The sequence below is a fragment of the Enhydra lutris genome, unplaced genomic scaffold (genome assembly GCF_002288905.1).
Source record: "Enhydra lutris kenyoni isolate GAN:26980312 unplaced genomic scaffold, ASM228890v2 scaffoldscaffold39, whole genome shotgun sequence".
NCBI classification, from domain to species: domain Eukaryota; kingdom Metazoa; phylum Chordata; class Mammalia; order Carnivora; family Mustelidae; genus Enhydra; species Enhydra lutris.
Genome location: NW_019154123.1, coordinates 24,296,232 through 24,314,831, shown reverse-complemented (window position 1 = coordinate 24,314,831; position 18,600 = coordinate 24,296,232). Strand labels below are relative to the sequence as shown.

General features: G+C 36.9%; 1 protein-coding gene across 2 annotated transcripts in view; it reads left to right on the top strand.

The window, feature by feature from the left end:
• LOC111154985 (karyopherin subunit alpha 1) overlaps positions 1-18,600 on the top strand; it is a 67,377-nt gene that overhangs the window by 33,852 nt on the left and 14,925 nt on the right. For both annotated transcript variants that reach the window (XM_022514956.1, XM_022514955.1), the window contains exons 3-9: positions 5,023-5,130; positions 6,517-6,616; positions 8,801-8,895; positions 15,677-15,808; positions 17,093-17,181; positions 17,517-17,616; positions 18,226-18,389. In XM_022514956.1, coding sequence (XP_022370664.1) covers positions 5,023-5,130; positions 6,517-6,616; positions 8,801-8,895; positions 15,677-15,808; positions 17,093-17,181; positions 17,517-17,616; positions 18,226-18,389 — 788 coding nt within the window. The remainder of the gene's footprint in view (positions 1-5,022; positions 5,131-6,516; positions 6,617-8,800; positions 8,896-15,676; positions 15,809-17,092; positions 17,182-17,516; positions 17,617-18,225; positions 18,390-18,600) is intronic.

Here is an 18,600-nt window from a genome sequence, read left to right as displayed (position 1 = left end):
AGTCCAGGGCCAGATGGCTTCCCAGGGGAATTTTATCAAACATTTAAAGAAGAGTTAGTACCTATTCTTCTCAAACTGTTTCAAAAAATAGAAATGAAAGGAAAACTTCCAGACTCCTTCTTCAAGGCCAGCATTACTTTAACTTCAAAACTAGTAAAGACCCCACTAAAAAAGACAATTACAGGTCAATATCACGGTGAACATGGGTGCAGATATTCTCAACAAAATACCAGCAAATCAAATCCAACTATACATTAAAAGAATCATTCACCACAATTAAGTGGTGATTTGTTCCCGGGCTGCGAGGGTGGTTCAGTATTCACAAATCAATCAATGCAGTACACAGTATTAACAAAAGGAAGGGTAAGAGCTATATGATTCTCTCAATATTGATTCAGAAAAAGCATTTGACAAAGTAAAATGATAAAAACCCTTAACAAAGTAGGGGTAGAAGGAATATACCTCAGCATTATACACAGAAGGTCATATACAGAAGACCTGTGGCTAATATTCTCAATGGAAAAAATTGAGAGCTTTTACTCTGTGGTTAGGAATGAGACCTGCGATGTCCATTCACATCACTGTTATTTAATATAGGACTGGAAGTCCTAGTCTCAGTAGTCAGATAGCAGAAAGAAATAAAAGGCATCCAGATTGGCAAGGAAAAAGACAAACTTTCACTATTTGCAGACAGCATGATACTTTATGTGGAAAACCCAGAGAGTCCACCAAAATGCTAGAACTGATACAGAAATTCAGTAAAGTCGCAGGATATAAAATCCCACGTACAGAAATTTGTTGCATTGCTATATACCAACAATGAAGCAGCAGAAATCAAGGAATTGATCCCGTCTACAATTGCACCAAAAACCATAGGATACCTAGGAATAAATCTAACCAAAGAGGTAAAAAAAAAAAATCTGTACTCTGAAAACTATAGAACACTTTTGAAAGAAATTGAAGAGGACACAATGGAATGACATTCCATGCACATGGATTAGGAGAACAAATGCTGTTAAAATGTCTATACTACCAAAAAAAAAGAAGTCTATACTACCCAAAGCGATGTACACATTTAGTGCAATTCCTATCAAAATACCACCAGCATTGGGGTGCCTGCGTGGCTCAGTGGGTTAAAGCCTTTGCCTTCGGCTCAGGTCACAATCCCAGGGTCCTGGGATCGAGACCCACATCGGGCTCTCTGCCTGGCAGGGAGCCTGCTTCTTCCTCTCTCTCTGCCTGCCTCTCTGCCTACTTGTGATCTCTGTCAAATAAATAAATAAAATCTTTAAAAAAAAATACTACCAGCATTTTTCACAGAGGTAGAACAATCAATCCTAAAATTTGTATGGAACCACAAAAAAACCCTGAATAGCCACAGCAGTCTTGAAAAAGAAAAGCAAAACTGTATGCATCACAGTTGTGGACTTTAGGTTATATTATAAAGCTGTAGTGATCAAGATTGTATGATACTGGGATGCCTGTGTGGCTTAGTCTGTTAAGTGCCTGCCTTCAGCTCAGGCCATGATCCCAGGGTCCTGGGATTGAGTCTTGCATTGGGCTCCCTGCTCAGTGGGAAACCTGCTTCTCCCTCTGCCTGCTACTCCTCCTGCTTGTGTGCACGCTCTCTCTCTCTCTCTGACAAATAAATAAAATCTTAAAAAAAAAAAAAAAAGATAGTAGATCAGTGGAACAGAATAGAAAACCCAGAAATGGACCCACAACTCTGTGGTCAACTAATCTTCTACAAAGCAGGAAAAAATATCTAATGGAAAAAAGTCCTTTCAACGAATGGTGTTAGGAAAACTGGACAGCAGCATTCAAAAAGAATGAAACTGGATCACTTTCTTACCCCATTCCCAAAAATAAATTCAAAATGGTTGAAAGACCTAAATGTGAGACAGGAAACCATTAAAATCCTAAAGGAGAACACAGGCAGCAACCTCTTTGACCTTGGTCGTAGCAACTTCTTACTAGACATGTCTCTGGAGGTAAAGGAATTCCCACAAAAGCAAAAATGAAGTATTGGGACTTCAAGATAAAAAGCTTCTGCACAGCAAAGGGAACAATGAGCAACCTACAGAATGGGAGAAGATATTTGCAAATGACATGTATGGTACAGGGTTAGTATGCATAATCTGTAAAGAACTTATAAACTCAACACTCAGAAAACAGTCCTGTTAAGAAATGGACAGAAGACTTGAATAGACATTTTTCCAAAGAAGACATCTAAATCCAGATGACTAACAGACACACAAAAAGATGCCCAGTATCACTTATCATCATGGAAAGACAAATCAAAACTACAATGAGATATCACCTCACATCTGTCAAAATGGCTAAAATTAGTAACGGAGGAAACAACAGATACTAGTGAGGATGTGAGAAAGGGGAATCCACTTACACCGTAGGAAAGCAAACTGGTGCAGCCATTTTGGAAAACAGTGTGGAGTTTCCTAGGATCTACCAATTGCATCACTAGGTATTTACCCAAAGGATACAAAAATACTGATCAGAAGGGATACATGCACCCTGATGTTTATAGCAGCGTTATCAGCAATAGCCAAGTGATGGAAAGAGCCTATGGAAAAAGTAGTAGTATTTCTATACAATGGACTATTAGCCATAATAATGAAATCTTGCCATTTGCATGATGTGGATGGAGCTAGGGTGTATTATGCTAATCAAAATAAGCCAGTCAAAGGTAAATACTGGGCACCTGGGTGGCTCAGTGGGTTAAGTGTCTGGCTTCAGCTCGGGTCATGATTTCAGGGTCCTGGGATTGAGCCCTGTGTCAGGCTCTGTGCTAAGCGGGGAGTCAGCTTCTCCCCCTCTCTTTGCCGCTTCCCCTGTCCATGCTCTCATGCTCTCTCTTTCTCTGATAAATAAGTAAAATCTTTAGAAAAGAGATAAGTACCATATGATTTCACTCATATGGAATTTAAGAAATGAAATGGGTGAACATAGGAAAACGAGAGGTAAACCATAAAACACACTTAACTATAGAGAACAAACGGGTTGATGGAGGGAGGTGAGTGAGGGATGGGTTAAATGCGTGATGGGTATTAAGGAGGGCACTTGTGTTGATCACTGGGTGTTATATGTGATGAATCACTAAATTCTACTCTTGAAGCTACATTACACTATATGTTAGCTAACTGAAATGTAAATAAAAACTTGAAACTAAAAAACAACAAACTTTTGGCCATTTTCCAAATATATTTCCTCCACCCCAGTTTTAGGGCTCCAGTACCTGTATAGTAGGTCACCTGATATCCCACACCTGACTTACATTTTGTACCTATTTTCTCACCGTTTTCCCAACATGTCTTTAATTTTGGAGTGTTTATATTGCTATGTCTTTAAATTCAGTAATCTTTTCTTCTGCAATATATAATCTGCTGTTAATCCTACCCAGTGTACTTTTCACCTGAAAAATTGTATTTTTCACATCTAGGTATTCGCTCAGTCCTTTTATCTCTTCCTATCTCTCCTGGTGTTTATACTTCTACTTTTTGAACATGTGGAATATATTTATAACAATAATTTTAGTGTTCTTTTCTATTTCTACCGTTTTTGTCATTTCTAGGTGATTTTGATTGGTTGATTATTTATTTATTTAATTTTCCTTCCTCATGGATAGTCTTTTCTGCTTTTTAATGCTTGGTAGTTTCCAGTTTAATTCCAAGCATTGTGAATTTTACCTTGCTTATTGTTAGAGTTCTTATATCTTTTAATATATATGTAATTCTGAATTTATCTTTGGATTTAGTAAATTACTTGTAACCAGTTTGTTTTTATGTTTCATTGGGCTGGATTTTTAATACCCTTTAACCTAGAGCTAATTGAGCCTTACTTCTGAATCAGTATCCTTCTGAGTATTCTACTAAATGCCCTATATATATTAGGAAGTCTTTTTTATTGTATGGTTGAAACATGAATAATACTTGACCCATATAACTTCCAGAATTATTCTGCATGTTTGTTGGAGGTGGTTCCTTTCCCAGCTATATTTCCCTTATACACCTGTGCTTGTAGTAAGAAGCTAAATACTCATGGGGAATTTTCTGCCGAGCCTTAAGAGTTCTTTCTGTGTTGATCTCTTCTCTTCATTACTTTACCTATGGATTCTAGGTGCCTTGGCCTCCTCATTTCTAAACTCTGTCTCCTCAGCTGAGGGAGCCTGTAGGCCCTGCTTGGGTTTTCCCCTCCCTATGCTACAGCCTGGAAACTCTGTCCAGGCAATAATCTGAGCTAATCATAGGGCCAGTCTTATTTCTTTTCTTTTCTGAAGGATCACTGCCTGGGCTGCCTGTTACCTATTAGCTAAAACCCAGTATTTAATGGATTTTGTCTGCTTTTAGAGTTGTGTAGGATGAGAGGATAAATTATTGTTACTCCATCATTGCTTGAAAAAGTGAACTGTTTCTATTTAAAGATAGAATGAAGGCACCTTAGTGGGCTGCCTTTGGAAGGAACTATTCTTTGCCTACACAAATTAATAGATGCTTTAAAGGTAGTGTTCACGCAGTGGTCACTTGTTATTACTCGTTGCTGGGCAGGTTGGAAAGGTCGGGAAGTCTCAGTTCATAATCTTTGAGGGTTAAGAGGGAGTATTAAGTCATTCTGACATCATTTTTATCATTTTCCATAATGTATTGGTAAGACTATACTATCACCAACTTAACATAGAGGAAAGAGGGGAATGGCCAGGCATACCCTAACTCCTTTTTCAACCTTACCCTTTTTATGTGTCATGCAGTGTCAGTCTTCTCTCAGTAATTTTATCACATCAAATGTTGGTAACAGCATATTGTGATAGTTAATTTCTTTAGATTATAAGATTGGAGAATTGTGAAATAGTTCCTCATCAGGAAAGGTCAAAGGTGGCACAGCCTTTAGAAGTTTTAAAATGATTTTCAAAAAACTCCATCCTTCTTGCCTTTTAAATGGGGTTCCTAGTGTTTGCATGTTGGACTTCTTTGTATTAGAATACTTGAGTCACAGTCTTTTGTTTTTCAGTTATTCAAGCGAAGAAATGTTGCTACAGCAGAGGAAGAAACAGAAGAAGAAGTTATGTCGGATGGAGGCTTCCATGAGGCTCAGATTAATAACATGGAGATGGCACCAGTAAGTAAGATAATGAAAAGAACTCTTTTTTAGTGTTTTTCTGAAGAAGACAAGGAGGTGTAGCTTGCTACTTTGGTTTTTTAAAAAGGTGTTAGTAGATGGTTATAGAAAGTACTTGGCATTTCATTTTTTTTTTTTTTAAGATTTATTTATTTGACAGAGATCACAAGTAGGCAGAGAGAGAGAGAGGAAGGGAAGCAGGCTCCCTGCTGAGCAGAGAGCTCAATGCGGGGCTCAATCCCAGGACCCTGGGATCATGACCTGAGCCACCTAGGCGCCTCGGCATTTCATTTTTAAAAAGAAGCCATATACTTAATCTCATGGTTCATTAGATGTTTGTTATAGTTTGAATAACATGCAATTAAACAGAATTAACTAAATTATGAAGATTAATTCAGCTATTAAAACTTTAAAAATATAATTACAAAATTAATCCTTAAAAGTTAAAAACAAGGGATACTTTAAAGGAAATTCCAGTTTGCTATTCATTTATCAAATTGGGCATGTTTGTATGATTTAAAAAATTGATTCCACATCACAGCTGTTGGAGTTTTCTATTATAACCCATTTTGTAACAGTTCATCTTGTTGACTTTAACCCTTCATGAAATGATAAGAACTTTATTTCATTATGACAAGTCACCCTGAAGGTTAACCTAGAAGGTTAACTACTAATACTGGAGATGGGTTGTAGAAAATGGAAAAGTTCTAACAAAGCAAGAAAATAGCGGAAAACTGAAAAGTTTTAATAAAGAAAATAGAAATTTTAAATAAATTTGAGTCAGTAGAATTTGATAGTAGCTAGAATCTGTGATTCATACAAGACTATTCTATATTCACTCAGTAAATACTTGTTGAGCATCTGCTATATGCCAACCATCAGTGATAGAATGGGAAGATGGGCTGGGTCTTCGGCTTTCAAGAAGCTTAAATTATACTGGAGGAGCCTGGGCCTTAAACACATAACTGAGAAAAAATATCTGATAGTGAAAAGGGCTGGGACAGGATTAAAGTAGGGTGATATAGAGATGGAACAGCTACTGTAGATTTAGAGGTCTTAAGGAGCCGCCTTTCAGAACCTGAATGACAAGGACCAACCAAGTGAGTGATGAACAAGGGAGGAAGAGTAATAAATGCCTTGTCTTAATATTTACTACTAAGATTACTTTCTTATTGTCATGAGCTTCTTAATGATAGACAAAGTACTTGGCTTCATCACATTATTAATCATCTCAGACATTTTCTTCGTGTAAAGATTATCTTGCCTTTGTGTAACTCCTCTAGATAAATATGATTAACTTAATAATGTGGCCACAACTATACTGTCTTTGTTTTCCTTTGAATTAAAGTTAAAATTTTATAAATTTGCTTTTGTTTGTGTTCCCAGGGTGGTGTTATTACTTCTGACATGATTGAAATGATATTTTCCAATAGTCCAGAGCAACAGCTTTCAGCAACACAGAAATTCAGAAAATTGCTTTCAAAAGGTGAGTTCTAAGTATCTTAAAGTACAGTTGGCCCCTGAGTGACAGGGCTGAAGATCTTTTTCATTAAATTCAGTATAGTACTATAAGTGTATTTTCTCTTCTTTATGATTTTCTTAATAATTTTCTTTTCTCTAGCTTACTTTATTGTAAGAATACAGTATATAATACCTAGACATACAAAATATGTACTAATTGCCTTTTTATGTTATTGGTGAGGGTTCCTGTCAACAGTAGCCTAACAGTAGCTAGGATTTGGAGAAGTAAAAAATTATACAAGAATTTTTGACTGTGCAGGGATTGGCACCCCAACCTTTGTATTGTTCAGAGGTCAACTGTGTCTCTTTTCATTTAGTTAAAAAAATACTACTTTCCCATAATCTATTTTTCATATCACAAATAAATTGCTTTGGAATGTGTCTATCAACAAAATAAAAGGACACATAAAGATATATGTAATTGTGAGCCATGGCTAACTTCTGAATTTCTTTATGCAATCTTACCAGGACCAGAAAGCAGCATTCTTTTCATTTCTGGGCTATTTTAGAAAAGACCTTTAAAGTGATAAGAACAGGAGTCAGTATTTCATATTAATTCAGATCAAGAAACTTTTTTTTTAAGAAAAACTTTTCTTGTTTTTTTTTTTAAAGATTTTATTTATTTATTTATTTATTTTTAAAAAAGATTTTATTTTTTATTTTTTATTTCTTTGACAGAGAGAGATCACAAGTAGGCAGAGAGGCAGGCAGAGAGAGAGGGAGGGAAGCAGGCTCCCTGCTGAGCAGAGAGCCCAATGCGGGACTCGATCCCAGGACCCTGAGATCACGACCCAAGCCGAAGGCAGCGGCCCAACCCACTGAGCCACCCAGGCGCCCCTAAAGATTTTATTTTTGTTTTTTAATTTTATTTATTTATTTGTCAGACAGAGATCACAAGCAGGCAGAAAGGCAGGCAGAGAGAGAGGAGGAAGCAAGGCTCCCCGCCAAGCAGAGAGCCTGATGTGGGACCTGATCCCAGGACTCTGGGATCATGACCTGAGCCGAAGGCAGAGGCTTTAACCCACTGAGCCACCGAGGCACCCCAGATTTTATTATTTTTAAGTAATCTCTGTACCCAGCATGGGGCTTGAACTCATAATCCTGAGATCAAGGGTCACACGCTCTACCAACTGAGCCAGCCAGGTGCCCCAAGGAAATCTTTTAAAATATCAGTTGAAAGATCAGTAATTGTTGGTTTTAATGTTGTCATTTTATCATGAAATTTAAGAATGGATTTATTGGTGGTCAGGGTAATTACCTTATTTTTTCTTTTTGGTATAATTAGTGGTAGACTAGAATATGATAACTTTGCCATTCTGGACAAGTAAAAAGAACTGTGGAACTCTGAACCACATTAAAATGTCGATAGTAAATATTGACATTAAATTAACAACGCACACACAGGTATTGTTTTTTGGAGTCATAAGTGGTAATATATCCCTTGAGGGACCTGGAATAAGAAACTCTATAACATATAGACATAATAAAATTGTGTGTGACATAACAATTATATTTTTTGTGAGACAAGTTAATCATTTGAAGGCCATTATCACGTACAGCTTCCCCATTCCCCTTGTCTCTTTTCAGCATGCTGAGTCTACTGCCTTTCTCACACCATGGGGCTTTTTAGGACCTTCCATTGCTCTCTACTGCTTTTCTGCCTGGATTGTTTGCCAGCCATCCCTCTTAAAAATATGATAACTAAAATACAGTACTTCAGATGTGTTCTTACTACTGTAAGGTGTGGGGAGAGGTTGCCTTCCTGGTCCTGAGACTACACATTCCAGTAGTGCACTCTAAGATAGCATTGCTTATTTTGTTAGTCATGGCACAGTAATGGTTCACTATATTTGCACCCATCTAAGCTCCCTAGAACTTCTCTTCATGTACTGTTTTTAGGTTTCGTCTGTAAAGTCTTGTAAATTTTTTAAAATTGCTTTTTAAAAAATTCAGTTGCTCAATCCTGCTCTATCCCTGCCAACTTCAGGTTATTGTTCTTCCTATAAGTTATTTCTGTAATCCGGCATTTTAACTACTTCATCTTTATTACCATCATCAAATTTATTTGTTGTGTTATCTGAATGGTTGATAAAAACGTTGAACCAGATTATTTTTCTTCTTTCTTTCCTTTCATTTTATGGGGAGACAGAACCTAATCCTCCTATTGATGAAGTCATCAGCACACCAGGAGTAGTGGCCAGGTTTGTGGAGTTCCTCAAACGAAAAGAGAACTGTACACTGCAGGTGCGAACCATTTTCAATTCTTGCCTCCTATTTTAATTCCCTTTGCAAGCTTGTATATAAATTTATATACAGATTTGTTACTTATATTAATTTATACAAGGAGTTCATTCTTGATATGGGGCTCATTTTTGATATGGTGTTCCTGACAACCACATTGCAAGCAGCTTTGGTAGCTTTGTTAACATCTAGGCCCTGGTTTTACTCTTCAGAATTCTTGTCATTTTTAGTCACGAGAAAGATTATTTTATGGTGATTGTGGATAATACTTATTTAATAGGTAATTGTGTGTGGTAGAGGAGTCCTTATAGGTAGAACCTAAGTGTGGGTTATGTAAAATTTGGTATTGAAGAATTTTTAGATTGTATTTGTTGGCTTTGCAAGGCTTTGTAACATGGGCTAGGTTAGAGACTCACTAATCCCCAAACCTGGTCCTAATTCAGTCCTTCCCCTTCCCCCCAAGAGCTGACAAGCAGATAGCTTTGTCGTGAATATTGGTGATCGGTGCTAGGTAAATTTAGTCTGTCAGTACTGTATTATATAGGGTTTCTAGGAGGAAATTCTGCAACTTCTGGATTGTATAATTTTCATAGTAAAAAGAACCAGCTGTCAACTGACTCATCCTAGTGGTTACCTAGAAATTTTAAAATACGGTTTGGTTTTGTTTTTCTCCTGAATAAAGTTGGATTTTTAGTAAACTGGTAATTTTCAGGAGCTATGCTTCCTTGGAGTAACCCGTTATATCAGTTTCAGCGTTATTCTTTAACCAGTACCAGTGATATCTAAATTCTCACTTACTGTAGGATCTAATCTGAAGGGCTTAGGCCCTTTGGAGAGAGACTGCAACTATAAAAATGGGTTAGGTGCAGGGTAGATCACAAATGAGGTTAGCTTTCCAAGTAAATTTGCCAATAACAAGTTAATCCTAAAGATAACTTTTGACCTTCTTGTTCTTTTTTGCCTTACTCTCTAAGGCTATAGGGAGTGGGGCATTTTTGTAAATGGTAATAACCCCTCTTCCCAGGTTCTTTACTGTCCAGAGGATTGCAGATGATTCATAAGACCTGATGCTTTGTCTTGATATTTTCTCTCCTTTCCTCCCACCCCACCTTTTTCCTCCTTTTACTCTCTTTGTTGCGGTGATGAGTTCTTTCCAGAAGAAAAACAAGAAATCCAGAAAAGGTAGAGTACTTCAAAGTCCCATCAGTTTTTCTTCTCCAGCTTGACATTTACTAATCCCCAAGTTCATTTGAATTAAGATTCTGTTTTGCTAGCTGCCTCTTGGATTGTGATTCTGGTCCCCATCTAAGGCCAGGATCGTCGGACACCTGAAAAATAATCAGGCTCACCTAGAGAGCAAGGAAAGAGACTTTTATCAGGAAAAAAAAAAAAAAAAAGGAAATCCAGACAACCAACACTGCAGAGTACTGAGCCTGAGCCCTAAGCAACCTGCCAACAGAACCAGAGGGACCAAATGAAGAGCCTTACTGCAGTTTATCATTTGAAAAGCTTTGTAGGAAGAGGGAGGTAGGGAAAATTACCATTTTGGTCATGTGAAAATACGTTTGTATCCTATCTCTGACAATGAGAGTACTTGAGTGATACTGAATTTACTCCTGGATCTAGCAGTTTCTAGTAGGTGGTCACAGAGGTCCAGTTCCTTAATCTCTTAAAGAATGATGGTATAACCTCGCTGGCCTAAAATGAAAAAGGAGAAATGGGCTTTTCCCCATCTCTGCATTTTCCAGTGCACCCCAAAGAGTGCAGTATGTTTTCTCAGACAGTGCCCTCTCCTGGCTACACATGTAACTTTTACATCTTTTTGGTTCTGTAATCTTAGAACTTGGATCTTCTGAAGGTGAAAGCCTTTGGAAATCTCTAATTTGCTCTATCTAAATTCTCAGATTCCACCCTTGTGTAAACTAATAGGCTGAAAGATTGAGAAAAGATTCCTCTGGAAGTGAGCATCTTATGATTTTCAACTTAGTTCTCCAAAGACTGAGAAATACCCAGTCTGTTTATTATCTAAAGGTCATCATCTCCAGCTTTTCTTCTTGTGTACATTTCAAGTACAACATGGTATTCTTTCTCCAGTGTGATTAGTGGCTAACGTCAACCACTCCAGAAACAGAAGGAACACATATATTGAGGGAGAACCAGGCGGCTTTGTGCCACATAATTAGACATGCTCTGGGAAGCTTGGAGGGCACTCCTTCCTCTATCTTTTTGGAGAGCACTAGGATGTAAGCTGTTCCTGATACTCTCCTACCTGCTTACTAGAAATATGAATAGTGTGTTTTTGGAATGGGGCTTTTGCCAATTCTCTTTCAGAAAGAGTGTAATAATATATAGTCATAATAATAGCTTATGCTTATCTCATTGATAAATCCTGTGGACAAACTCAGTCCCTTCATTCCATAGATAAAAAACTGTGAATCCTAGTGAAGGCTCTCTTCACTTATGTTCTGGCTCTCTTTATGCCTGAATCAGTGAGGTACCTCACAACAGGGAGATGATGCCTGTTTTGCTCATTTGCCTTCAAATGAGATGAACAGGGGTGGAATCTAGGATTTTGGCAGCAAATAATGTCATCTAGCTAAGAGCATTCTCAAGTTCAGTGACATGTAGGCCTCAGACAAATTCAACCTTTAATATGACATTGGTCTGCCTTATGGTGTATTCCCTGGGCCTGCTTTGTTGTTGTTGTTGTTGTTGTTTTGGAGTCTAGGCCCTGCGTGTTTGTACTGTCCTTTGTAGTGCTGAGATGTTGCATTCTCACACCTTCTTATGGAAGCTTATTATGAAAATAGCTAGAAGTAAGTAAATTGCATCCTAGTTCCATTCATTAGGTACTCCTCTTAAAATTGTAAATTTAGATTAAATTGGTGTAGTTTCCCCATTCTTGCCTTTCTTGTCCCATATAAAAGCTTAATGTGATAAACTGCAGTAAGCCTTCATCCTCCTGTGCCTTTTCCCATCCTCATTGATCCCTCTGCCTTTCTTGAAAGGTTGCTCAGATGACTCAGGCAATGTTCTCTGCAGAGTTTGATATCTGGGTTTATTTTTCTGATGTGAGCCTCTCTTTTCACTTGCTCTCCAGGTGAGCCTGGCATTTGCTAGGAGCCAGAGTGGACCCGGCAAAGTGGCCAGCAACAGAGTCCTGATCCAAATGGAGAAAGGGAACCAGGCGTACCTCAACCTGGAGTGGGAAACTTGATAGGAGGTCAGAAGTACTTCAGCTTTGGATTCTCATTTTCCTTATTTAAGGAACTGAGCACCAGAAGGTAGAGACTGAGAAAGGGAAGAGAGAAAATTCAAATCTTCAGTGTGACCTTCAGATTTCAACTGTAGCCTTCTTTAGCAAGTCTGGACAGTGAAAAATAATAGTGGAGTTACAATTTATAAGTAATCACAGCATGACAGGTTGTTTTCCTTGCATGGTACCATTCTTGGAACATTAAAAAACATAGTAGTTTAAAACAAAAAAGAGGAAGTAAGGATCATAGTAATTTTGGCTGCCATTTATTTACTTCAGGTGATACCATTTCTTAGGCTTTATTCATCATGTTACCAATTTTTTGAGTCTCATGGTTACTTAAATTACTTTTTCTGGCCATTTCTCTCATAACCTTATGCAGTCGTTTTTGCTGTCAAATTCTGGACTTTCACAATTTCTAGCTCTCTTGCATGTTAAATTCAAATCTGGGACCCAAGACCAAAACATTAACAACACAATGACGGCAATAGTCTGAAAGAGAGGTTAGTTTGAAGTACACCCTGTTTTTAAAAAACATCCGTATTAAACAACATTCGAAAGTTATTTCTTTTAGCACTTTATTAACAGGGGCCTGTATGATGGGGGGGCGATAGTTTTCTTCCTCCCTCTCTCCTATCTACATATGTACATTTTACATAAATACACAGATGGGCATAGAAAATTGCACAAGTACAGCTTGATGAGTTTTTACAGGGTAAACATCAAAGTAAACACTGTGTGTGTGTGTGTGTGTGTGTGTGTGTGTGTGCGCGCGCGCGCATGTATGCGTGTGAAAGAGAGAATGCCTTATTCATGCATGAATATGATTTTCAGTGGCTCTCTGGTTATAAGGTACTCATCTGTTTCTGTCCCTGATGCTTTCTGATTTCTGTTCTTACCAGGGGAGGCCTTGAATCTTGCTTTCGGAGATTATCATCACTATGTACTTCTTAGTAATAAACATGACTCTGGTACATTCTTCTTTTGCTGAGATAGCCTAATTTCCCTTTTTCTTCCATCCCTGTTCACTTATTCTCTGTTTTCTTACTCATTTTCACTGTTTTGCTTTTCCATTTCATTCTCTTAAGTAGCATCTGGAATTCCCTCTCACTTCCTGTGAGACTCCTGGTACTAAATCTCATAAGACAAAGAGTAGCTTCAGCTCTGACAGCAATGACTATTCTAATTTTATCTCATTGGTAATTCTTTAATAAGCCTTTATCCATGCAGGTTATTGTTGTCATTTCATTTACATCAGAATCTCATCGCAGTCTGTTTTCTCTTTGACAGAGACTGGTATGTATGCCCATCTCACTCATTCTTCATACATAGCTTTTCCTCACAGTTCTCATTTCTTTGACTTGGTCTCTGCAGTATCTCATGACTCTTTGTTCAACTTGGAGCCTGCCGTCTGGTAGGAAGGTTTGCTTTTGTATTCACATCATCTGTCTCCAAGTTTTAACTCTGCTAGTTAGTTTTCCTAGAAAGCAAAAGAAACTGCATTTTAGGTAAACTGTTTTCTTTTTAGCATCCCCTAAATAATCCGCATATCATTATTTGAAATTTCTTGCGTAGATAGCAAAACTCAAGGAATTGAAAGATTCTTGTCAATGTTACAGGTGTGTGTCTGAGACAAGACTGTGGCTGGGCTTCATAAGCATACTCGATTGGGAGGCTGTAATCTAGTTCTCTCTGAATGGCTTCATAACATAAATAGATTATTGGCCCTTTTTCTGATAGTTTCCTCATTCATAAACTACCAAAGCCAGACTTCTCTGGGATGTTGTGAGAAACATATGTGAGTAATGCTTTGAAAATACAAAGTACTGAACAAATGTAAGGTTTCAATTCAGACAGATTGAAAAGGCTTTGAGCATGGGTTTCAGGAGTGATTCAGTTATGAACATGGTATGTAATAGAATTTTTATTTTATGATATTCAGTGTTTAGAAGTCTCTTGAACTTCTCTTTTAACAAACTTATCAAAAAGAAAATATTTTCCCTTTAACTGTGGTGCTCCTGGTTTGGACCTCCTTGCTACTGTAATATCATTGTCCAGTTAGGCTGCCTAACCTCTGTACTCATTTGTGTTTATCACTTTCATAGGTTTCTTGGAACGTCCCCTTCTTTAGGCATCTACTGTTGTGAATTTGCTATCATTCACATGCTTTGGATTATGATAATCAGATTGTCTTCCCATGTCTTCTGCTTTCCTTCCCCCGAATCCAATGATTGATGATTTAGTTTTCCATATGACAGCTGCCTTTCAGTTGACACAAAAGTTCTTTTAGAAGAGTCACAGCTCTTTCAGTGACTTTTTACTGATCTCTCATTCAAGGGACATGCCACTGAATTTTTTTCTGTGTATGTGCTTTATTAAAGGCTAAATAGAACAGAAGAAGGAAACAAAACTAAAGTTTAGTAAGAATAAGAACTCTTTTAAGTAAATAGAATTTATGAGTTTATTCTTGGATTTCTCCATTTTAGGGTAGAGTCAAATTACTGCACAGATGGACAGATTAGTAAAATGCTGTACTTTTTGTGGGCCATGATTTCTTTCATACTTTCTGTTTACCAGTTTATCAGCCTTAAAGAATGCTCTTTTTAAAAAATCTTATCTCCGGTATGGAGAGGGTGGTTGGGTGGTGGACATTGGGGAGGGTATATGCTATGGTGAGTGCTGTGAAGTGTGTAAGCCTGACAATTCACAGACCTGTACCCCCTGGGGCAAATAATACATTATATGTTAATAAAAATAATTAAAAAAAAATCTTACCTCTGTACTTTGGTTTGGAGCCCTCTCATTTGTCAGAAGCTTTTATGCTCTAATGTTGCCATTTCTATTAATTGAATGCCAGTTAGCTCCTTTTGGCTCACTTATCATTTAAAATATCTTTGGCCTTTTTCACTGTCCTTGTGTCTTACACATTTTCCATTAAGATCCTCTCCACTTTTCTCTGTGTCCATCTTATAGAAATTATTTACTTTTTTTAAATTAGATAATATACATGGTTTAAGGCCAAAATGATACATAAGATTTTCTTTCCTATTCACCCTTACCTTTCCATGTAGTTAACAAGTATTTACAGTTTCTTATGACTCGTGCCAGAGATATTCTGTACCATAAGTAAATTAATGCATATATTCCTTCTTAACCCTTTTAGAAAATACAGTATGATCCTATCTTAATGTACACTATTAGGCTTTTTTTTTTTTTTCCTTTTTTTCATTTGTTTCTTGGGAGATCATTTATGGCAGCATATGAAGCAGTCCCTCATTCTTTTTTTATGGTATTATGTCATCTCTACTTTGGTCTGAAATTTTAGACCAAATTTTAGACTGTATATTCTAGGTCAAGGTTTTTGTACTGGGAATTCTCCATTTAAAATTGATACAGAATCCATCTGATAGATTGTGTGTAAATACTGATTTCAGATTCTTTTCTTCACATACAGAAAACCTTATTGTTATAGCTAAAAACAAGCTATTAAATGCTCATAATATAATAAAATTATTTTTATCTTTATAGTTTGAATCAGCTTGGGTATTGACAAATATTGCTTCAGGAAATTCTCTTCAGACGCGGATTGTGATTCAGGCAGGAGCTGTGCCTATCTTCATAGAGTTGCTCAGCTCAGAGTTTGAAGATGTCCAGGAGCAGGTAAAAAAATGAAGCAGAGAAGCAAATGAAAGAATACCATTTTTTCCTTTGGTCTTACATTCAGGGCCTCTTTCACCACCTGGCCTTGATAATCCATGATTCATCACAGGGAGTATTCTAGAAATCTAAACCAAAATGGAAAATTTCATAGCGAATGTAGGCGGAATCTCTTCTGGAAACATAAAACCGTTTTCCCCTTCCAACCCTGAATTTTTAAAAAATTCCTATATACTTTTTATTTTATTATTATTATTATTTTTAAAGATTTTATTTTTTAAGTATTCTATATACCCAGTGTGGGGCTTGAACTCATGAGATCAGCACTTGCATGCTCCACTCACTGAGCCAGCCAGCCACCCCGAGCCCTATATACTTTTTATTTTTTTAAAGATTTATTTATTTTAGAGTGAGAGAGCACATGAGCAAGGGCAGGGGTTGGAGGAAAGGTGGGGGTGGTGGGGGGACAGAGAGAGAATCCCAGGCAGAGACTCCCTGCTGAATGTGGAGCCTGATGAAAGGCTGGATTCCAAGACCCTGAGATCAGGACCTGAGCTGAAATCAAGAGTCAGATGTTTAACTGACTGAGTCACCCAGGCACCCCAGCCCTATATACTTTTTAGATCATATAAGCAGTTACTGAGCATTTACTTGTGGGGATCTCTAGTGTTGATGGAAGGAGCAGGTCTTTGCCACATTTGAGTAGAAAAGGACCTGGAAAACATGAATTTTTTATTATTGCAAACTTTGTCAAATTCATAAATATAAATCATTGCTAAATGAGTATGATTTTCTTCTGCAGCTTGAGGTATAATTTACAGAAAACTGCATTTATTTAAAAAGTACAATTTGATAAGTTTTGACGTATGTATATACCTGTAAAACCATCATCATATTCAAGATATATATCCATTACCCCCAGAAGTTTGACAGCTTTCCGCATTTTGATTGCTTTTAAAATCTCTGTCCACTGTTTTCTTTTGTAAGCAAGCTTAAAATACATTTTTAATCAGCTGAGTATATAAGAACTGGTTCCTCCCTTTAATAAGTTTATACCATGACTGTTCAAATATACACTTTATAATATGATTGATCTTCTTCCCTCAGTCCCACAACTATTTCATTTGATTCCCTGATAATGAACTTCTATTCGAAGTATTTATAGTGCTTATGTGTATGTTGATTAATTACTATATAATTTTGTAAAGAGTTATTGTGGTGGTTTTGACATCTTTTCTGAGAGAATTATACTACACAACCTATCATTAATGAATAATTCTTTCGCAGGCAGTCTGGGCTCTTGGCAACATTGCTGGAGATAGTACCATGTGCAGGGACTATGTCTTAGACTGCAATATTCTTCCCCCTCTTCTGCAGTAAGTTTATTTCTATTATTATTACTATTTTTTGAGTAGTAAAAATATGGAAGTTTCTCAGAAAGTAGTGCATCTTTAGAAATAATTTTGGATTTTCTGTTGTTATTTTTTTATTACAGATACTTTCTTACTAACTTGTTCAGATCATTTCTTCAGGCATTCTGTCTTACTCCAGTGCCAAAATTCTGGATTAGTGCTGTTAAAATTAATTCAGCTTTATTGTTCTGGAGAAAAGCTATTTAAAGACATGTGTTGATCAGTAGCTCTAATATTTATCTTATGCTAGGAGAAAATTAATGTCCATTATATAGTTTACCATTGTATTATACTTATAGGTTATTTTCAAAGCAAAACCGCCTGACCATGACCCGGAATGCAGTATGGGCTTTGTCTAATCTCTGTAGAGGGAAAAGTCCACCTCCAGAATTTGCAAAGGTAAGGATTATGCTTGTGGGAAATGAGCAGAAAAAGTACAATTAAAAGAATGTAGCAGCGAATATTAATGTGAACAGAAAGAGATGATAATTTTTCATAAAATCTAAAATGTTAGAATTTTATCTGTTTCTGGAGAAATAGGGCTTTTTGTTGTTTTTGGTTTTGTTTTTTTTTTTTTTTTGGTGTTAATTTGGGATAAATTTTCACTGACCATAAAAAGCTCTAAATTAATCTTAAAACCTAGCATTTTTTATTTATAGCAAAGTATCTAAAAAATTTTTTTAGCTCTACCACTTGTGAAAGTTTCTTTACCTCTTTGGTCCAGAAAGAGTGTGTTTCAACAAGGAACTTCTCTCTGAAAATTGGTATATACTTCAGTCTTTGAGATTATTTTCCTTAGTCTCTGACTACCTCATCAAAGTAAATTGCAAGGCACTGACAGCATTCCCAAAGATGGAAATGCCACTTGGCCATTTGCTACTCCATTTCTAGAAGTATTAATCACCCCAGAAGTTACCATCTGTGTGCCTGATTGCCTTTTGGAGTTTCTCTCCTCACTTCTAGCTTTTATTCTGCTAAATTTCATTATCATATCATCTTCCCTTACAGGTTTCCCCCTGTCTGAATGTGCTTTCCTGGCTGTTATTTGTCAGTGACACTGATGTACTGGCTGATGCCTGCTGGGCCCTCTCATATCTATCGGATGGACCTAATGATAAAATCCAAGCCGTCATTGATGCTGGAGTATGTAGGAGACTTGTGGAGCTGTTGATGTAAGATATCTTAAAGTGTGTCTCTTCTTTTGTCCTTGTATTAGTTTATTAGTTTTCTAGATACTGATAAATATTAATATGTTATACTGATTTACTGTGCTTTGGGCTGCTCTCTTTTGTTACTTATATTGATATCTAGTCTGTTTGTTTTGAGGCTTATATAAAGAACAGCTCTTTCTTTTGCTGTGAACAGTCTTTTAGCAGGAACATT